Raw genomic sequence first — 22,840 nt, forward strand, 5'->3', positions numbered from 1 at the left:
CTTATCTTCCCTACCAAATCACTGTCTCTGGAAACTAGCAGCCAAATTGTACTCTTGTCTCTCTTCCTCAGGGTGCACAAATCAAAACACCAAAGCACAAAACAAAAACAGATGCTATTTCTGGGACCGTGCACATTCCCCTTCGCCTCCTAAAACCTCCTCTGTTGCTTTCTCTTTTATTTTTAATTTTAGATACAGGGTCTCACTCTGTCACCCAGGCTGGAGTGCAGCAATGCAATCAAGGCTCACTGCAGCCTCGAACTCCTGGGCTCAGGCGATGCTCTTGCCTCAGCCTCCCAAGTAGCCAAGACTACAGGCACGTGCCACCATATACAGCTAATATTTTTAAAAATATATTCTGTAGAGATGGGTCTTGCTATGTTGCCCAGGCTGCTTTCAAACTCCTGGTTTCAAGCGATCCTCCCGCCTCAGCCTCCCAAAGTCCTCTGTTGTTTTCTAATCACTGTATCACTTTGTAGAGAAAAGTAACTGAACCGACTCATGGTAAAGGCTTGTCTACCATATACAGGGCACCAAGCTGGATCTTTCCTACATGGTAGCTTTAGAAAGCTCACAGAAACCCAACAAGGATGTTGCTTTGTAGAAGAGACTATCAAGGTTCAGAAAGATGAAGGATTTACTCATTAAAGAACTCCTTGGAGAGAGGAGGAATTATTATTCTGGAATGCTTGTGTAAAATCTGGCTTGCAAGCAGGAGAATAAACTGAACCCTTCTCCTTTTGAAACACCATAACATACCTTTATGGCTTCCTTACCCCCAAAGTCACTATATTGCCTTTAAATATAAGTATTAATGTCTATCGTTAAAAATTCAATGGTAGAATAAATGATTGATCTATTACCAAATATGACACGGAAGAAATCTAATCAAGAACTTCTTTGGGCAGGGCACAGTGGTTTCCACCTGTAATCCCAGCACTTTGAGAGGCCAAGGTAGATGGATCGCTTAAGCTCACGAGTTCAAGACCAGCCTGGGCAACATGACAAAACCCTGTATCTATAGAAAATACAAAAAGCAGCCAGGTGTGGTGGTGCATGCCTGTAGTCCCAGCTACTTGGGAGGCTGAGGTAGGAGGATCTCTTGAGCCTTGCAGGTTGAGGTTGTGGTGCGCCATGATCATGCCACTGCTTTCTAACCTGGACAACAGAGCATGACCCTGTCTCAAAAAACAAACAAACAAACAAACAAAAAAACTTCTTCAAAATACATTTTTGTTTTATTTAATCCCGTGAGCCAGGAAGAATGAGTAAAGGGTACAGTCAGCTACTCAAGGTCACCTAAAATTCAAAGGCTAAGAGAAGGGCAAGCAAGACTTGGCAGAGAAGCAGGAGAGAAATCCAAATTTCTTGACCAGTGTTCTTAATTAGCTAGGAAGGGAAAAGTATCAAGACTCTCTCTGAGCCCCATGCTTGGTCCTCCCATGGGAAATGCGATTAGATGGTGGTGAAGGTGCTGCTTGCAGCAGCTGTTATTAAGCACTTGCTGTGTGCGACGCAGGGTGACAATTACTCTGCATGCATTGGCTCATATGACCTTCAACAGTCCTATGAGACAGGTCCAATGATTATTCCAAAGTTCCAGACGAGAAGCTGAAAGCTCAGAGCATTTAAATGACTTGCCTGAGATCGTGAGCAGCTAATGAGTGGCAAAGTCAGGATTCACACTCAGGTTGGTTTGTTTACTGGATTCTGTGCTCTAAAAAACATTACTGCTATATTGCCCATATAGACTGGTGTCTCAAACACAGGACATTCTGACAGACGTTGTGCCTGGTGAGACGGAGGCACCTAAGTCTGAGGGAAATTGAAATTTATAGGAAAACGGTGGTGTAGTATCTTTAGGACAAGACATTTGCTGGGGGAGGGCCTGTTATTACAATCACTATTAGCTGTGACCAATATTCTCACCCACTACCATTACAGAATCAAACACAGTCCCTGTACCTCTCTAACATATTATTTTCTATTTTTTTTCATCTTATTACTTTCTCTACTACCTTCCCTCTTCCCTCCATTTTCATTGCTGAGACATAAAAAATGATTCCTGGGTAAAAGTGATTAGTGCTAGTTGGAAGAGAGGTTTCTGAGAAACCTAATAAATCACGGCTGTCTTCCCCTTCTCTGGCTTTCTACATGAGGATGTTATCAAGGGTTTTTTCTTCCCACCTCCCCCACCCCCTTTCCTTCTCCTCCACCTAATTCTGTCTTTATATTGCTATTTTTCTAGTCTGCTAGGCACAGTGCTGAACTGGAAAGACTCTGCCAAGACCCTTGGCAGGAGCTGGCCTCCAGGAATCTTGCCCACCACAGCAGCGCAGAGAAGACAGGGCCTCTGGGCAGACAGGCAGGAGAGAGAGCCGGGTTTGGGGTCTGGCTAGAATGTTGGACAGAACAGGTTTCCCTGGCATCTGAGCTGCCCTCCAGAGCTCAGCTTTCTCATGCCAGGGTCAGGATTACAATTGCTTGCTGGCACTTGCTGTCATTCTCCTGGGAAGGGAAGCGAGAGGGAGGAGGGAAAAAAAAAAAAGCAAGCCAGCACACCACACAGCGTTGGGCAAGCTCCACAGGGCACAGCCACGTGTCTGGAGCACACGGTCATGCAGGCAGGCAGCCAGGGTTGCCAGGGTTCACACGAGAGCTCGGGGGCTGGGCACCTAGAGAGTGGCTGTTTCCACATTGGCAGAACAGGAGTTGGTAACCCAGAAGCCATGCTGCTGGGTTAACATCAGGGAAGTGACTTGTCCTAACCCAGAAGGAAGAGAAAGGTCAGGCTGGCTGCACAGAATAAGTGTTGGACATGATGGGAAAGAAAAAAAAAGGCATGAAAGTATGTCCTATTTTTGCAGAGGGAAGGGGACTGGATAAATAAACCCCGAAATAGAAAACAGGGGTTGGGAATCCAGTCATTCCTTTCTCTACCTCCATGCCACTGACACCATAACGGCTGAATGCACCGAGTACTCATGCAGTACACACCGGCCGGACTTGTCAAGTGTGATCTTATTTAAACCTGCCAAAACTCCAAAGGAGAGGGGCCAATTGTAATTTCCATTCTATTGATGAGTAAACTGAGGCTTAAAGAGGTTAAGAAACTGACACAAAGTTACATGGCAAGCCAGGGGTGGGTCCAGGATGTAAACCCAAGCCCCCGAGCCCACAGCCTACACTCTTAACCACCAAGTTGCCTTGCTTTCCAGACATACCCCAAAATACCTCTTGCCACAGGCTTGGGATTACTATCCTGTGAATGTCAGCAAGCCTGTCCTCTACAGGGCTCCGTGGAGAAGATAAACTCTACAAGAAACAGAACAATGTCTGCCTGCCTCCAGAACCATGCAGACTCCCTCCGCTTCAGGATCCCCTAGCCCCAGATGAATGAACAGCACTTTCAAGATGCTTGAGACACCGGGCACAGCTACTATCAGTCATGGCACTCCCAACCTGCAGATGTTATCAGTCTGCTGGATTAGAAATATCTGTGAACTGCATGCCCTTAAGGGGAGCTTCACTATTGGGAAAAGAAAGAGAATCCTCTGACCTTCCATAAACGCAGAATCACCTGCACAGAACTTCCCTCCATCATTACTCAGATTCCCAGGCCAGCATTTTCTTTCCATACCCAAACCTTCTCACAAGGAAGGTTGGCAGAAACAGAACACAAACTCCATATTGCAAAGGTACAATGGGTTCTCCCCCACCCCCGCTCCTTTTGTGCCACCCACTTATGCCATCCTTTTCCCACACACGACCACATGGAAGGGTTTTCACTTTACTCTGTAACAGTCTTCATCATAACCCGGTCTCCATGCTCAGAACTAGAAAGACAGCCTTCTTAATTCTCAGCGGAATATGGGCCTAACAGTGGTAGGACACCCCCCAGCTATTCAAAGAAAAACCACCAGAGGAAACAATTTCAAATCTGGCTTTACAAGCATGTGATATAAAAATAACTCTGCCTTTGTCTGCTATAGATGACTTTCCCTAAAGGGATGGCTGTCCTTAAAGCTATCGCTCAGTTCTCAGGGCAAACAGATTCTTCTTTTTCCAGTACCCAGCATATATTCATACCTCCAGGAGAGCACCCCCACATCCCACCTCTGAAAGTATCTACAATGCAAACATTGAAGTCATCAGAATGACTCCTGCCATCTCTGCTGGCCTAGAACGTTCAGGACACTGTACCTTGGATGACCGAGGAGCCCCTGCAGTTAGCTCCAGCCTCCAAGAACCACTACTCTTCCCTTCATTAAGATGTCAGCCCAGAAAGCTTGGTGACCATACAATAGCCACAACAGGTTTTAAAGAATCCCTGGATTGCTTCTTGAAAGAAAACTGGATTTCTTCAGATATTTGATTCATTCTTTGGTCAGTTAGAGGAAGAGAGATGGGGTGCCCACGATAAGAAAGGGGGTGGGGCAGTCATGGTAAATAGTATGAGAATTCACAAGAATGGGCCAGGTGTGGTGGCTCACACCTGTAATCCCAGCACTTTGGGAGGCCGAGGTGGGCAGATCACTTGAGGTCAAGAGTTTGAGACCAGCCTGGCCAATAGACCCCGTCTCTACTAAAAATACAAAAACCAGCCGGTCGTGATGGTGCATGCCTGTAATTCCAGCTACTAGGGAGGCTGAGGCAGGAGAAGAGCTTGGACCTGGAAGGTGGAGGTTGCAGTGAGCCAAGACTGTGCCACTGCACTCCAGCCTGGGTGACAGAGTGAGACTCCATCTCAAATAAATAAATAAATAAATATTCACAAGAATGCTCACCTTGTCATTCCAAGAAATCCTTGGGGTAGACCTAGAAATGCAGACTTTATCAGCTCATGGTTCCATTGCCTTTCAACCAAACAGGTAGCACTAACACCACAACAGAGCATAGCTCAAAAGATGCATGCTGAGTGAATAGCCAGAAACAACTGTGTGGTAAACTACTCTGCAATTATCTCCTGATTAGCCTGATGGCTTAGTTTTATCAACTAAGTGTATAATTATGCTCTTATTAATATTCTATTTCTTCTTGGCAACCCAACGTCCCCTGACCTTCTTAAAAGTTTTGCCATAAAGCATTGCAGGTGGTTTATCCATTCGTGTGACAGAGTCCTAAAGTAAGTCTAGATTTTGCTGTCCAAGTTGAAGTTCTAGACCAGTGGTTCTCCACTGGGAGTGATTTTATTATGCCCAGGGGACATTTGGTAGTGATTGAAGACATTTTTACTTGTCACATCTGGGGCAATGAGGGTCCTACTTGCAACTAGGAAGTAGGGGCAGGGATGCTGCCAAGCATCCTAGAAAGCATAGGACACAAGATTTACCCAAAACGTTAACAGTGCCAAGGCTGACAAACACCAATCAAGACTGAAATTATACAATTCCCATAATGCCTAAGGCTACATCTGCACTCTTCCCCTCTGAGGACTTATTTTCCTCAAGAGTAACTTGGTACTTCTATTCTGGTCACTCCTGTGAGCCACACGGAATAATCAAGAACTTTCTCCTGTTTCAGGTTTGTTTGCAATATCCATCCACCAAGCCAACATCGCTTAGAATTTTATTTTGCATCGTAATCTTTATAATGATCAACAATCTATGAGCAGCAGAGCGTTATTTTACCTGAGTTTGGTATTTGAAGACAAGGTTTAATTTTTTTCCTTTTCTGTGAGGACTACTGAGTTTTCAATTCCAAGAAGGAAATTATGTTGAAATGTTTTTCCATTATTTAAAATAAGACTTTTAAATGGAGAACTTATTTCTAGATCCTCAGTGTTCCCTTTGATCCCAGTGTCTTTTCACCAGAACCTTACAAAATGATATCCCCTGAAACTCAGGAGTTCTTTGCTATGGATTGCAACTCTGACTGGGCATTCCAAGCTTCTGAGAGTCACTGATCAATACCGACTCTAATGAGCTCTGACAAATTAGTTTTCAAGCTGCTTCAATTTCCAAAACCCCAATTTTTGACTCTCAGTAGGAACCAAGGTGTGAACACCCAACATGTGCAGGTCTCCTCGGAAAAAATACAGTATTCCTAACATGGTACACATCCTAAATTTGGTAGGAGACTGAGAAATACTTGTCAATTGATTACAAGTGTTAGGGTCAAAATATCCCAATGCAGTAACTACTGGGCAAAATCTCCTGACATTTCTCTCCAGAGGAAGGGTTATGTACAGTACCTAGTTACCTTAAGAAGATATTTCAGAAGACAGGGATTGAAGTAAGTAACAACAGTTGACACATATAACAATGATCACAATTGCTTCCGCAAATAGAATACTCATCGCTAATCATTTGACCCTTTATACATATTACCTCTAATTTTCACAATAACTCAATCAAATAGAAATTGTATCCTTCTATGAAAAGGGAAACTGAGGCTCTAAGCAATGATGTGGCTTTCTAAGGTCACACAGCTACAAAGTGGTGATTCTCAGTCTACAGAGCACAATGACCGAGGCACAACCGTGTCTCTCACTGGAGCTCTGTTCCCTTCTCTCCTCGCTGTTTTCCCACTTTGAAGGGTTATTCATTTTGTTGGCTGTTCCTACAAATAAATTGAAGATAGTGGCACCACACATTCTAAGTAGCAGGGGCTCAGGATCACATAAAGGAGTGTTTTCCCAAGCCCCCATAGCCTTCAGGGGTGGCTGGAGACTAAGAATTAATTCCATTCCAGCCAGTGGCCTTGAGTTATAATTCAAAGTGAATTTTGGAGAAGGGGCCGGCACGCAGAGATTTGAAAGGAAGAACTTTAACTCTAATACGAATATATCAAGGCAGGGGTATTCTCTTCCTCCTTTACATCATTTCCTTCCATTTAAATCTTGCCCTGTGTGCCACAGAAATTTCTACAAGAGTCGAGGACACGGAGTTCAGTAACAATCTCTAGCACAAGTTTCGCATTGTCCTGCTTTCTGTCTTCCCCCACAGCTAAGGCCCTCAGCTCTGTGACCTTCCGGACGATTTATCTGGATGAATCTTTGTTCCTGGTTACCTGTGCACATGAAATTGTCTTTCTTCCTGTTCATTTTGTACTACAGGGTGCTAAAGGCATGAATTCAAAGCTGCTTCAATCTGTGTTTATATCTGAGCATTAGCAGTGGGTTTTGAAGTACTGGTCATTTCAGGTGATATTTTTGTGTACTATTTCGAGATCATTTACAGCTGACCTTGCAGCCTTGTGGGCTCTGATACAGGTGGATTGAGTATGATGGACAGATGAAAATGAAAAAAAAAAAAGTAAGAACAGTTGGGTTTATGGGAAGAGCAACGAGAGAGATGGAGTCTGGTCCTGAAGAAGGCTCAGAAGCACAACATGAGAGCCTGCTTTTAGATTCTATATCTCAGCTAATGACAAAACAAGATGAAAAGGATGGAAAAAATATACCTGCCCCACATCCCCACTCACATTTTTTTTTTCCTTCAGGATAGAGAAGAGTGAATGTAGGTAAACCAACCCCTATTGAGAGGCTACCTATTATCTATGTGTTTAGGGAATGAGGAAAAGAGATAGGAGATGTGACGGAGGCTTAAATTAGCCAAATCATTAACTGTAAGTTGTTACTTCTTAAACTTGCAACTCTTGGATCAGCCGCATCAGAATCCCATGGGGGAGCTGATTAAAACGCATACGCCTGGGCCCTCACTCCAGACCTGCAAAATCAGAATTTCTAGGGGTAGGTACAAAGAGTCTGTATTTACCAGACCCTCCAGATGAGTGACATGGACGCTCATTAAAGTGGGAGAGCCTCTGCCAGGAGTGGAGCAGAAGGTTCCTCCCTTAAGATCTTTGCCAAAACCTGAGTGTTAAGATGTTTACGCTAACTCTACCTTGCCTGTCCCATTCACCCTCCTCCTCCCTTTCTGAAGGGAGAATCTTCAGGGCACTTACCTGGTCTGATGGGGCTCTGCATACAGTTCGGAGATGGGATGCCAGGGTGAAGGGGTGCAGAGGCCCGGCTGCTGAGGTCCATGACCGAGGGGGCAGCCGAGGAAGCTGGCTGCAGCCCGGGAGGGTGAGGGCTGTGGTCATGCTGAGATGGGCTGGGGGGAATGCCATTTTCTGACAAAAACTCCTCCAGGTCCATGTATTCCAACTGGAAAGTATCTCCGTCATAGGGAAGGGTTTTGTCCCATAAGGTAGGCCCCAGGAATGCTGACTGGGGGACCGTCGGGCTGTTACTCTCATCATCCAGCTTCTTTTCCTTGTCTTTATCTTTACTAAATGCTGCAGAAGAAGGGAAAGTTGGACTTAAAAAAAAAAAAAAGAAAAGAAAAACAATACCGCTCTTTTACCACTCTTCCTGGCCTGTTATAAAACTACTTCTCATGAATGGCAGAATCCTTCTCTGGCTGCTGTCTTTTGTAGATCTAGAGTTAAAAGTTCAGGCAGGACGTGGATCTCTGCCTGTTTTTCAACATCTTCCTATTTACTTTGGAAAGAAGGCACTAGCCCTTGGGGCAGGGCTACAGGCTGATCTAGGATAAAAACCAGAGAACAGCCTCAGCACATTATTTGAGAAGAGTAATAACTTAAATCTAAAATAGTAAAATAGCACCTGCGATTATATACAACTGCTGCCATTTTTAACAAAACAACAGCCAGGCTTGGAATTATCTTCCAGAAATTCAACACAGCAACAACATGAGGTCATTTAGACTTACAAAGCCAGTGAGTTAGTGGTCTTAATTTTGGTAAGGCAGGGACCTTCCATCCTTCTTTAATATCATGTTTAGAGCACCTACTGGATATCTGGTTCTTTCCATATATTATCTCAAAAATCTCACAATAAACTTGCAAAATAGCAATTACCTCCATTTACAACAAAGACTTGGAGGCTCTGAGACTTGAAGGAACTTGACCAATGCCTCATGTTGGCAGAGGAGAAAAATGAGAACTTTCTGAGCTCACATGTGTTAGCTTCTAAAGCCACTGGGGCACACTGATTTTTACGAAAAGAGTTTAAAAAAATACAAAGTGTTTTCTTCCTTCTCTTCCCCAAACATTTGAGTATGATCCAATTTACAAAGAGTATGCATTTACAAAACCTTTCAAAAGCACAGATATTGGAAAAGGTGAGTTATTCTATACACTTATGTTGGAAGTATGCAGCTATTTTCTACCTGGAAATACTGCTCGCCCATTAGGTCTTTAACGAGCATTCTGGATCTGCCAATTCTAGTATTCAGTCGTGGGTGGAATCTGGGATTAAGGAATTTGCTTCTGAGTTTCATCTTCAGAGAAACACAGCCTCCACTGCCATCCATTCTAACCCTCTACCGTCTCATCTGAAAATCTGACTTAAAACACCCACATATGCAAAAGCCTGCAGGCAGCCCCTTCCTCCCAAATGCTCTTCCTTAAAGCATAGTTAAGGAGGGGTCCGTGGCTATCATCTGCAGATTGCAAACTCTTGCAATGCAACAGGTTGTCCTCTCCTAGGAAAGAAGGTGCAAGTACTCCCAAGCTATTTGTAGCCAAATAACCTTTCAAGACTTTACACTGTGAGCCACACGGTTCGCATTTGCTACTGTGATACCGAAGGCATGAAACCGCATCAACCCAAATCCGTGGTATCACTGGCTGGGTTTGGGGCCTCATCAAACGTACCCCTCCTCTACCGCTATGGCCAAGGTTGTCTGGGGAAGGTTTGGGACTTACCAAGAAAGGGCTCAAGCCAGAGGAGGCTCCTGCGCGGTTACACGTGAGCCTGCTCCGCTCTCCCCTCCCACCAGAAAAAGTGCACCGGGAAAGTGTCAGCGCTGGAGGCGTGCACGGCTTCCCGCCGAGAGACCACTCCCCCCACCGGCCCCAGCCCCCACCCCGCTTTCTCAGCTACCCTTCACCAGGAGAAAAGGCATCTTCTCTCACACCTCGTGGGTTACAAATACTAACCAGTAACAGAAGCTGTAACACAACCCCAAAACCTAGGCTACGCAGTGAGACCCCCTCCCTCAAGCCGACCCCCGCCCCCTGCCCCGCACAGAACCAGGCCCCGGGGTTTCTTCTCTCCAGCCCGGGAGGCTCTGCCCTCCGCCTGCGGGCTCGCTCTGGGTGCGGGTGTACCTCGTTCTAGGGAACGTTCCTGACCTGTCAAGTTACACCTCCCACCCGCGCCGCAGGAGCGGGACCCAGGGAGGCCGGGTGCCCGAAGCTCTTTAAATGTAGCTCAGGAGGGGTCCCTCCCCTTTCATGGAGGAGGAGGAGGAGGAGGAAGGGGAGGAAGGGTGCTGGGTGAGCTCCTCAATTTCATCAGAGCGGGGCCGGGGCGCCGCGGGACAGGGCGGGAGCGGGGTGGGGGGATGCTCCAGCGGGCGTGCCCGGCCGCGGAGGGGGACCCCCGGAGCGTCGTCCCTTCCCGGAGCGGGGCCGCGGCAGCGCTCACCGTCTTCGTGGTGAAGGGGGAGCTTCAGCGGGTTCTCCAGCAGGGACCTGAGCACGCCGTAGGGAGGCGGGATAAAGGTGGGATTCAGGGGGAGCGGTCGGGACATTTTCTCCATCGCGATGCACTCAAAATTTTTTCCCTTAAAAAAAGAAATAAGAAAGAAAGAAACAACCGCCCCCTAAAATGTTGCTGAGCTTTTCCTCCGTCCTTTGCCAAAAGTACTCGCTCTCAAGGCGGTGGAGAAAAGGGAAGAAAAAAATTACTTATATTTTTATAAATACATCTGCATAAAAATATATATTAAAAAAAAACTTTCGGGTTTCCAGTGCAGACGGTCCCAGGAGAGCGCGCCAAGTGCCCGCGGGCTCCCCGGCGACGCGCAGGATGCTCTCACCTGCCTCGAACCCCTCGTCTTGCAAAATGTTCAAAATTGAAAAAAAAAGAAAGAAAAAAAATATGTCGACGGCTGCAGAAGGGCAGGAGGCACCGCGCCGACCCCAGCCCCTAGTGCCAGCACCGGAGGCGGCGCGCCGTCCCACCCCACCCCCCTCCCCGCGCCGGCGGCCGCTGCTCCCCAGCGCTCCGCGGCCCCGCAGCGCCGGGCTCAGCGCATCCGGCCACCCATGTGCCGCGGCCCTGACAAGAGTGACGTCAGGGCCCGCACCTCGCGCCCATAGGCGTGCGGGGGCGGGGCCACGCGCGGCCCCGCCCGTCTGGCCCGCTAGCCCCGCCACCGTGTGTTTAGCGTCGCCGCGCGCGCCGATTTTCCGGGACCTTGCAGCGCTGGCTGGTTGCAGGGGAATAGGTGCCAGATTCCCTGGGCCATCAACTTACGCTCCGATTTTTTTTTTTTTTTTTTTTTGGTCTGGATGGGAAGAGGAATGAGAAATTTATATCCATAGTTTTCAGGCTGGGAATAACCTGAGGAGTTTAAAAAAAATCCCGATGCCCAGGCCATATCCCAGATCAATTAGAACAGAACCTCTAAGGTGCTATCCGGGCGTCCATAGTTTTTAAAGTTCCCCAGGTGGTTCCAAAGAGTAGCCAAGTTTGAGATGACTGGTTTAGATCGGATTGAAGGTAATGACTCTTCTCAATATTTCTCCTGGCCCCAGCCAAGCTTAGCGTCTTCTTTCTTGCCCGGTTTCCACCACCACCAAAAAATAACTACTTCCTACAAGTCCCAATGGGATGCAAAAAGCAGAGCGGGGAGCAGAGGGCTGAGCTGCTGGGCACTGTTTCTCACGCTGCCCAGAGGTGTTAACGGTGGGGGGCGAGAGGGGGTAGACATTTGCCTGAAACGGAAACAGGCGGGAGAGACACAGACACACTGCATGAAATTTTAGGAATATTTACTCTGGGTGAGTACAGGTGACTGTGCTTGGGTCAAGTTATTAGGTCTGCACGGTGATTAAAATAATTTTGTAAAGTATCCCCTACGGGGGATTCCGCTTTCCTTGCTGTCACAGCAGCTGCGACGTCTCCCTCTGCCAGTTTGACCCCGTGGCGCCCACGGTCCCCGAGAGCTGCGTGTGACCGCCTGTGTGGTAGCTCCGTTCCCGCGTGGGGTGGTGCGGGCGCTGGCGTGGCGTGAAGCTGCGGCGCCCCCTGGAGAGCTCCGCGGGGGGCCAGGCAGCTTCTTCCCCTCGCTCCTTACCTCTCCTTACTAAGACTAAGGTAGTTCGATCTGGGGAAGGGGCTGCAAGAACGAATGGGCACGAATGAAAGAAAACCGTTTTTCGGTGAGATGTAAAGGCCTCTGTGACCCCAGGCTGAATCGCTGGGGAAGGATGTGGTGGAGTCTTGATGGGGTTTACTTCCCCAGGAAGGGGTTGTAAGAGAGGAGGCGCCTGAAACCCCGGAGATCAGGAGCGGCGGCGCAGGGGGATTCAGGGTACCCTGGCAGGGTGATTGTGGCAAGTGCCTTTCTGCCCTGAGCTGTAGGTTCCTCATAAAAGGACACGTAATCCAGTGACCTCTCCCTCCTCACTCTAAAATTATGGCAAAAGGGTAAGGCGACGTTCTAAGTGAGACGGTGTTGCAGTGTTTCAGGTTTCAACAAATTCCAGAAACAGCAAACTTTTAGTTAATGCCACATGCATTTATTGAGCACCACAGTATGTATGCCAGCGACTACGCGGGGGCTAGTGAAAAAAGATGAAAAAGACATAATTTTAACCTTCAAGAACTCATCCTTTAGGGTTTGGCATATAAACAAACAATATAAAATAGTATTAAAAGAACAAAAATGGAAAGATGGAGGTGGTAGGGGCACTTACATTATTAGGAGAGGGATTCTAGAGAAGGTGCCTGAGCTGGGCGTGGAGCTAATGGTCTTTCGTGAATGGTCTGAATCCATTAATTCTATTATATATATATATATATATTTTTTTTTTTTTAATAAAAAAGGGAATCCATCTCCACGATCCTTTTGGAGAGAGAGGCTATTTCCCTGTCTTGAGTTCCTTACATCCCTGTAAGTTCATAAACTGGGAGGACTGAGAGCATCCTCTCAGCCTGGCTAGAAATCTGTTAGATTGCAGATTCCAGGTGCACGAAAGATACGCTACCTCAGCTTTGTGTAACAGTCCACTGACATTACTCAGCACACCCAAAGCGCTCCACCTGCTCATGGTTCTCTGCATGTCCTCACTTCCCCATGTTTGCAGACATGAAACTCTTATCAGGTCAAGTCATCTGGTTTCCCAGAGTAATCTTCTCCTTACCACCTGACAGAGCTAAATACTGTGGCTTGGAAATTGCATTTCTCATTGTACGTGGATAAACTGGCATTGGTTGATCAAGCAGTTTCTTGGGAAATCGGTTCATTTAATTTAATTCCCCTGAGCCTGATCAGCTTGTCACAGACCAGACTGAGGACCGGCCCCTTAGACCATGGTGACTCCCTCTCACTTCTCTCCATCCTTCTCTAACTTCAAAGGTATTTCTTAGTCTTAAAAATGATAAGCACTCGCTAATCTTCAATCTAGCCCCATTCCTTAACAAGATAAATAAAACGTACATCTTTTCTACTCTGGCCATTTGTAAATGTTATTTTCTTTCATTTTTTTTTTTAACAAACCATGAATATCTTTCTTTCTCTTTCTCTCTCTCTCTTCCCCAGAAGCAGTTGCGGATGGCTGCTCAAGAGAAACGAGCAGGATAAAAGAAACCAAAGGTTATATTGGTTGGGTAGTAAGACCCTCTGAATTCTACAGGCTAATTCTCAAATGGACATATCCGGAATGAACACTAGCCCCAATCTGCACATATGCCCAGAGATGACTGCCGCTCACAAGTGCTTAGCACTTGTCTACTTACAGAGCCCTTCCATGAGTGTCATATCATGTAGTCTGACAATTCCATGAGGAAAGCAATGATTCTGATTTTTGATTGCTGTGTAACAGATCACTCCAAAACATCGTTGGCTTAAAACAACAACCATTTTATTATTTCTCATTATTCTGCAATCTGGGTTAGTCTCAGCTGGGACACTGGGGTGGCTGGTCTTCTCTTTCTCTTCACCTGGCCTCCTTACACCATAGATTCATTTTGCTTGTTTTACAATTTCATGCACTGAAATCATACTGTATGTACTCTCTTGTGTGTAGCTTCTTTCACTCTGCACAATATTTTTGACATTCACCAATGTTGCATGTAGTTCATTTCTTTGTATTAGTGAGTAGTATTCTGTTGTATGAATATACAAAAGTTCATCTGTTGTATTGGTGGACATTTGGGTTGTTTCCAGTTTTTAGGCATGAATAAAATGTTTATGAGTATTCTTGTCTGAGTTCTTTTGTGAACACATGCTTTCATTTCTCTTGGATAAATAAATAGGAGCAGGATTGCCGGATCATAGAACAGATGTGTGCTTTACTTTAGAAGAAGCTCTTCCATAGTCTTCTGAAGCAGGTAAATTGTCCTGCATTTCCAGCAACAGTATATGTGAGTTCTGGTTGCTCTAGCTCCTCACCAATATATGGTGGTGTCAGTTTCTCTTAAAACTTGTAGCCATTCTAGTGGATGGGTAGTCAGTTCTCAGTGGACCTTTCATCTGAATTTTCTTGATGAGAAATGATGGCATCTGCTACTTCATGTGCTTCTTAGTAACTTGCACATTTTCCTGTTCAAGTCTCTTGCTCATTTTTGAATTTGGTTATCTTTTGATTACTGAATTTTAGGAGTTCTTTTATATACTTTGGATATAATCTCTTTGTCAGATGTTTGTGTGTTGTGAATATTTTCTTCCAATCTGTGGCTTGCTGATTAGTTTTTATAATAACGTCTTTCCATGAGCAGTTTTTAATTTTGACGAAGTTCAATTTATCAATTTGTTTTTCATGATTATTACTTACTGTGAACTAGGAAACTTTTGACTACTCCTGAGTCCTGGAGATATTCTCCTATACTTTCCTTTATAACTTTTATAGTTTAAGCTTTTTCATTTAGGCCTATGACCCATTTCAAATTAATTTTTGTGTATACTATGAGGTAAGAATTAAGGTTGGTTTTACTCATGGGGATATCCAACTGTTTTAGACTTTCATTTCCCCCTTGAATTTTTTTTTTTTTTTTTTTGAGTTGGAGTCTCACTCTTGTTGCCCAGGCTGGAGTGCAATGGCACGATCTCGGCTCACTGCAACCTCCGCCTCCTGGGTTCAAGTGATTCTCCCGCCTCAGCCTCCTGAGTAGCTGGCATTACAGGCACCAGCCACCACATCCGGCTAATTTTTGTATTTTTAGTAAGAGACAGGGTTTCTCCATGTTGGCCAGGCTGGTCTCGAACTCCCGACCTCAGGTGAGCCACAGGCCTCAGCCTCCCAGAGTGCTGGGATTACAGGCGTGAGCCACTGCACCTGGCCCCCCCTTGAATTGTTTTGATGTTATTGCTGACAATTATTTGACTGTGTATTTGCAGGTGACCCAAACTTTTGACCCCAAGGATAAATAGGTGTTTTATCACTAAGGACAGAATAATGCTATTTCTATGTTCTTTCTAAGTTTCCTGGGGTCTGATTCATATCTAGCAACAGAAAAAAGTTCATCAAAGTTTACAGCTAAAATGAATGCCTCACTTTCCGTGGCTCATTCAGTTTGTTGACAAGACCTCTACAAAGTTGTCCACATTAAGTTTGATAAGAGCCAAAAGCAGAGGCATTATCCAATTTGCTTTTTTGTGTATGAGCAAATAATTAAGCCTATTGGCTAGCAATGCCTCAGTGCTCCTGTCTTAACCTGCATGTGCTTAAACAATAAGTCAAAACTAAACCTCTTTGTTAGAGAAATTTGAACAAATACTAGATAAAGAACATTTGACAAGCCACTGAAAAACCCTTCAGTTGGCCCTTCAAGGAGAAACGGATAGCAGAGGCTCTGGAGGTTTAAAACTGTCCTAAAAATAGGAATGACCATAGAAGAAACGTTCCTCAGAATCAACTTCTTAAAAGATGCCAGCACAGCTCTCCTCTGAAGTTCTGGAAATTAGCCTTTTGCCCAGCCAGCGGTTGCCACTTGTCCTGTCATTTCAGAAGTTTTGATAGTGAGGTTGGGTGGGGAGTCCTTTGTGCAGCCCGGTAGGGGCAGACGTGAGGCAGCCATTTTGGCACCAGCCTTGCAGGTCTGCAGAGAGAACTTTGCAGTGTAAGCAGTGTTTATGTTTCAGATTCCTAGTGGGTGTGAAACCTTGTCGAGCACACAATGCCTGCCACTGTAGCCTACTTGGGGCTAGGAACCTGGGGTGGATGGAGACAAGCACTGTGGTTACGAAGGGCTTTATACTCCAGTGAGCCAAACCTCTAGATGAACCTGTTTATCTCGTTGTCAGAAAGGGCACTTTATCCAGGGAATTAATTCAGAAGTGAAAGGCGTCACGTGGGAGTTAGGCTAGATATGCCTAACCCAGGCTTGTTCCTTCTCTCCTTCCTGAAACCTCTAACTCAGCTAAAGCACCAAAAAGGAAAATTATATCTAATTAGCTTAACTACTGGAGACCCCCAAATCTCTTTAGTTGGTGTAGGATCATGGAAACCAAAACAATAAAACATTTGTTGGGAATGCCATGCTCTCCTCCGAGGCTGACTCATGTAAAGGAGCATGAGTCCTTCCCTATCCTTTCCTTGAGCCTTCCCCGTGCTTTCCCTGAGCCCTGTATTGTTTGAGTAAATCTGAGTAGGAAAGACTAAGATAGGTAGATAGATAGAAGAGGTACTAAATCAGGCATGTGTGTGTATGTGTGTTTCACATCAGAGGATGGTAGGATTTCTATATATGTGATAGGAAGGAGGATGAAAGAAAATTGTATAAAAGAGAAAGAAAAGAATGTGTGTGGCAAAAGGAGAAGAAAAAAATCAATGCAGTGTGTTGCATAGAATGAACACAGGATTTGGGGCCAGATATACATTCACACCTGCCACTATTACTACTTCTACTACTACAACAAATGCCGACAACAGCATGAAGAAGGCATAAATTATTGTGTGTTTGTGTTCTGGAGCAACGTTAGACCTGTTAAATATATTAGCTCATGTATTACTTGTGACAATGATATATATTTCATTATTCCCATTTTTCAGATGATGACAGTGAGGCCCAGAGAATTTAGTGACTTGTCATGATCCTACGGCTAGCTAATACATGGAGAAGCTATGAGTTGAAAATAGGTCTGCTTGACTCCAATGCTTGCACTCTTAACCTTGCTCCAGTAAATGAATGACAAACACTCATTCAATAAACTTACTCCATTTTTACTGGTTCAAATTCTGCCTCTGTCCTGTGACCTTGGATAACCTCTCTGATCTCAAGTTTCTTTGTGTGAAATATGAACTAATGCCTGTGCCTCCCAGCTTGCAGAGTTGCTAGGAGGATTAAATGAGATAATTTATGTGGAGGTGCTTGGTACATTGTGAAGCGCTAAACAAATGTGAGGGCTTGCTATTTGGGGCTTTTTTTGCATTTTCTGGTTTCTCTGCTCCTTTGCAGAGATGCTCCCACTTATGAATCTGCAAAACTGTTGATGTAGTCCATGATATTAGAAGCTACTTTTTATCCAAACACACATCCCTTTTTCTGCTCACCCTTTTCTCCCTCTCACCAGGGGCAGCTAAATTCTATTGCTCCCAGTCTCCAAAAGAAACACAAGTTTGAAGTTCAATAAAAAAATCAAATATAGCAGATTCCAAATAGCCACTCAGCCAGAGTCAGGAAAGAATAGCTATTCCCTATATCTTCGTAAGGGATGAAGGAATAGAAGTTTGTGGATTAACTAACACTTTAAAATTATTTCAAGTCTGGTAAATGAAGCTGAAGGTAGAGACAGTTGAGCTGTAGAGGCAGAAAATCACCATGACTCAGAAGCTAGTCTTTAATTTGCTCAGTATCCAGTGTCAATTAGACTGAGTGAAATTGACTGACATCAACCACATTCTAAAATATAACTTGAAAATCAAAATTAAAAATTATATGTAATTTCTAAGCTGCACTTCAGGCTCTTTTATGTACATGGAAAATATAAGACCAGGTATCCTCAGGTGATCAGAGTTTATTTTTAAGCTAAACAAGTGGAGAGCAAGACCACAAAACTGTGCTGAGTGTATGCATGCTCTGGTGGACCAAGTATTTTCATGACCAATGCATCCTGAAAACCTGGGGAGAACTTGAGTTCAACGGCCTATCATCATGTAGGGTATCAGGACCAACTTCCCTCCCTTTATTGCATATTAATCCCAAAACAAAGGTTCTGATTCGTAGACGTTGTCACCATCTTCTTTGAAGTTTCTGCACTGGGTGGAGTCTCATGTGAGCCATCTCATAAGTGATTGGCTAACCTTATACCTATAAATGAGTGTCTCTGTTGGGACATTGGTAATTGGTCCAGTTATAGAGCCTAAGGCAGCTGGTTTAACTCAGATACTGGCAAAGTACCATGTGCAGCCAGATTAGCCTGGCATAGCTTTCCTTTAAAAAGGAGCTCTTTCTAGGGAGCATGCCAGGTGTGTTGAACTTCAAGCAATACTTACAATTTTGTGTCAGCTGGACAATGTGTTCCCTGCCCTGTAGGGATACTCTCCATGGGAGCTTTCTTGCTGAGCATGGAATCGGAGCAAGGGGAGTGAATTGGATGACCTTAATGACATCAGGCAGTGCCAGCCGGGTGCGCACAGCCTTGCCGAGTACTTCTTTCCAATTGAGCATGTGGATGTGAATGTTTCCATCCCAGGGACTTGGAGCCAGGGTGAGAGAAGCAGGAGGAAGCATCCTGAAGGGTCTTGCTTGGCCCGCTGTGGTTTTAGATCTTACACATCAATAGACACATTCTAGGGTTACTTTCTTCCTACTCATTATGCCTCAAAGGCATTGCATCTGCTGGTCTTTGTACAGCGCTGGAGGCAGCATTCCTGATTCTTTGGACTTCACTTTTACTAGGTTCCAAGCACACCATTCCCCATCTGTTAATGCATTTTTGGTGTCAGGCAGGGAACATTAAGATTGATGAGCTTTCAGCAGGTCTGCTTTCCTGAGACGACAACTTAGTCTTCTGCTCCTCGATGCACACAACACTGACAGAGGGCTCTCCTAGGCCAGGTACTGTTCTGGGCACTGAGGACTAAAGCAAGGAGGAGAAATACGGTCACAAAGGCGTTACAGTTGGGTGGGGATATAGCAGCTTAACCAAATACCTATCTCGGTGTGACAGGTATCATTGATAAATAAGGAAAAAGGCAGTATGAGTGGGAAAGTGGTTAACTCTGTCCGAAGGGCTCAAAGCAGTCTTTATAGATGAACTTCAAGTAAGGTTTTGTAGATAGAATAAGAGTACATCAGGGAGTCAGGGAATGGGAGAGGAATGCCAGTACGGTCTACACAGGCAGGAATACCACAGTCTGAATACAAGCTGTTCAGTTTTCTGGAATGCAAAGCTTACTAGAGGAAGAATGACACTGATTATTTTAACAGTAAGAACTATTATTTGCTGACCACTGACTGGGCTAGGCATTGTGCTAAATTATTTGCATGCATCATGGTAACCCATCTTTAAAACAACCCTAGGAAACGGGTACTACTATTTCTTACTGATGAAATTTCTTGCCTATGTCATAACCCCAAGTCGAAATGGCTTAGGCGAATGCAGGGGTTTTGAAAATCTTTTCAGTCTCTTCCTTCTCTTTTTGTGTTGTTTTTATTCTCTGCAAACTTAACCTCTACCACACACTGGAGCATGTGATTTCCAGTAGTTCAGGAATTTTACATATTTGCCTTTCCTCTACCAGAGAGGAACCAATTTTCTTTCTCAATTTTAGTTTAAAAAATCCCAGAGAGGCCAGGCACGGTGACTCACACCTGTAATCCCAGTACTTTGGGAGGCAGAGGTGGGTAGATTGCTTGAGGCTGAGTTTGAGACCAGTCTGGCCAACATGGCAAACTCCTGTCTCTACTGAAAACACCCAAATTATCCAAGTGTAGTGGTGCACACCTGTAATCACAGCTACTCAGGAGGCTGAGGCACAAGAATCTCTTGAACCTGGGAGGCGAAGGTTGCAGTGAGCCAAGATTGCACCACTGCACTTCAGCCTGGGGAAAAAAAAAATTCTCAGAGAAGGGTTTAGATAGGCCCAGCTGTCCTTCTTGTATTAATTAGTAATAGGACTGTTAAGAACGTGACCATTCCAACCGGCACTGATGGTTAGAGGGAAAGGAGGAGCAATTTCCAAGAGGAAGGAACCCCAAGCAGACAGAGTACATATGCCCACTGAATTCTTCATTTTGTAGATGAGGATATTGAAGCTTTGAGAGGTTGAGTAACATGTTGAGGTCACACAGCTAGTAAGGAGCAAAAACTAAAATTCAGTCTATCCCAGTGGTTCTCAAAAAGGAGCTCTGGAACAAGACCACTGGAGCTCAATGCTGGTTCCACCATGAATTAGCTGGGTGGGTGACTCTGGGTATGTCACTGAGCTTCTGGGCGCTTCAGTTTTCCCAACTGTAAAATGAGCAGAGTAATTGTACCAAGCTCACAGATTAGGATTAGATGCATTAATACCTAGGGAGAACTTAGACTAGTGCCTGGCACAAAGGATAAGCTCAATAAATACGAGTTGGCGTGCTCTCATGCTTCATGCTAGCTTTCCTGTCCTGGTCGGATGAATGACTGTTTCAATCTTCAGGGTTCCGCTCAGCTGCCTTCCTTGATGAAACCTTCCTGATGCCCCCAGAAAAAGTTAGTCCTCCTTTGTGCTCCTGACACTTTTGCTTTCATATCCATCTTCCCAACTGCTCCTTGAGGATGTGGTTCTTTCCTCTTGACATGTGTCATTCCACCAAACAGTATACCCACTACATAGAAGACATTCAGTAACTGTTCGAAGGCATAAATATACAGATTTCACCGGGGCAACACCAACATTGTGGGTCATCGAAAGGTGGGTCATCTAAACTGATCAGTTTGCCAAGCATTGTTTTTTCCAGCTCTCACATTTCAACTCTTCTTATTTGCCTGCCCCTGAAGGAGTGAAAAATATCGTTTACAGAGTTCAGGAACGTGGTTCTTCCTCCTTTGCTGTCAGCTTTTATCCAAATCTGAATGTCGGTCGTGTTTGTTATCAATGCTTCCCAGAGTCTCCATTACCTCCCCAGCGTGGGTTTCTGTTTACCTACTGTGACTTAACCCTGACCACTCAGCTGTCCTTCCTTATGAGTTTCTGCACACCCTGAGTCAGAATGGCTTCCTGTCCAAGTGAGACCTACTGTCAGGTTTGTAGGCTTGTGGGTCCAGTTGCTACTCAGTCAGTGCTTAAGAGTTACAAGCTGCCAATAACTAGTAATCTGGGTATCTCATACCATTGCCTAATCATTCTGGTTCTTTGTTAAGAAGATGGCAGGCAGCCTGTGGGATTTTCTTTCTTTCTTTTTCTTTTTCCTTTGGTTTTTTTTTTTTTTTTTTTTTTTTTTTTTTATTTTTTTGAGACAGAGTTTCACTCTTGTTGCCCAGCCTAGAGTCCAATGGTGCGATCTCGGCTCACGGCAACCTCCGCCTCCTGGGTTCAATTGATTATCCTGCCTCAGTCTCCCGAGTAGCTGGGATTACAGGCATGCGCCGCCACCACGCCAGGCTAATTTTTGTATTTTTAGTAGAGACAGGGTTTCTCCATGTTGGTTAGGCTGGTCTCAAACTCCCAACCTCAGGTGATCCTCCTGCCTTGGCCTCTCAAAGTGCTGGGATTACAGGCACAAGCCACCGCGCCCAGCCTGGATTTTCTTTCTTTTTTTATTTTTAAATCAAAAAAACATAAACCTTAGAATTCAGGGTCATTGCAGCACTGAAAGACAAAAGCCACACTCAGTTGTTCTTTATCAGTAGCTGTCAAACTTTATAATACCACAGTTTAGAGGAGCTGGCTAGAATGCAGATTCTTGGTCCTGCTGCTAAAGATTCCTGTTGAATAGTCTGGAATGGGGTTGAAGTATCTGCCTTTTTAACAAGGTAGGTAGTTTTCTATGGCTGCCCTAACAAATTACCATAAACTCAGTGTCTGAAAACAACAGAAACTTTTCTGTCACAGTTCTGGAGGCCAGAAGTGTGAAGTTGAAGTGTCAGCAAGGCCACACTCCCTCCAAAGGCACCAGGGCAGAATCCTCCCTTGCCTCTTGCAGTTTCTGTTGGCTGCAGGCATTCGTTGGCTTGTGGCTGCATCACTCCAGTCTCTGCACGTGGCCCTTTTCTCTGTGTGTGTGTGTCTGAAATATCCCTCTCCTTTCTCTTATGGAAAAATACTAGTCACAGGATTTATGGTATACCCTAAATACAAGATGATTTCATCTTGACATCCTTAACTTAATTACACCTACAAAGATCCTATTTCCAAATAAGGTCACATTCATAGGTACTAGGGGTTAGGATTTGGACATATCTTTTTGAAGGGACACAACCCACTACAAAAGGTTATTCCGACATATGCGGTTCTGGCACCATACTGCAAAAACACTGTCCTAGTTTCTAGATGAGTATTAGAGATTATCCTGACTAGTTCTCATGCAATCTAGACAGTTCTACAGTTGAGTACTAGTCAGTTGAAAAAATTAGAAATGGACCAGGCCCAGTGGCTCATGCCTGTAATCCTAACACTTTGGGAGGCCGAGGTGGATGGATTACTGGAGCTCAGGAGTTCGAGACCAGCCTGGGCGATATGGTGAAACCCCATCTCTACAAAAAAATTTAGCTGAGCATGGTGGCTTGCACCTGTACTCCCAGTTACTTGGCAGGAGGATTGCTTGAGTCCAGGAGCTGGAGGTTGTGGTGAGCTGAGATCACACCACTGCAGATCACACCACTGCACTCTAGCCTGAGTGACAGAGTGAAACCCTGTCTCAAAAAAGAAGAGAGAGAGAGAGAGACAAAGAAAGAAAGAAAGAAAGAAAGAAAGAAAGAAAGAAAGAAAGAAA

General features: G+C 45.0%; 1 protein-coding gene across 2 annotated transcripts in view; it reads right to left on the reverse strand.

The window, feature by feature from the left end:
* The window catches only part of HLF (HLF transcription factor, PAR bZIP family member), a 60,787-nt gene extending 49,738 nt beyond the window's left edge, over positions 1 to 11,049 (reverse strand). The window contains exons 1-2 of one of the 2 annotated variants that reach the window (XM_023204548.1): positions 10,403 to 11,049; positions 7,909 to 8,244 (exon numbers count right to left, since the gene is read on the reverse strand). In XM_023204548.1, coding sequence (XP_023060316.1) covers positions 7,909 to 8,244; positions 10,403 to 10,517 — 451 coding nt within the window. In that variant the 5' untranslated portion in view covers positions 10,518 to 11,049. Of the gene's footprint in view, positions 1 to 7,908; positions 8,245 to 10,107; positions 10,242 to 10,402 lie in introns of those variants that run through there. The other variant, XM_023204549.1, reaches the window with a different exon arrangement.
* Positions 11,050 to 22,840: the final 11,791 nt, after the last annotated feature.

The sequence above is a fragment of the Piliocolobus tephrosceles genome, chromosome 16 (assembly GCF_002776525.5).
Source record: "Piliocolobus tephrosceles isolate RC106 chromosome 16, ASM277652v3, whole genome shotgun sequence".
In the NCBI taxonomy this organism is placed as follows: domain Eukaryota; kingdom Metazoa; phylum Chordata; class Mammalia; order Primates; family Cercopithecidae; genus Piliocolobus; species Piliocolobus tephrosceles.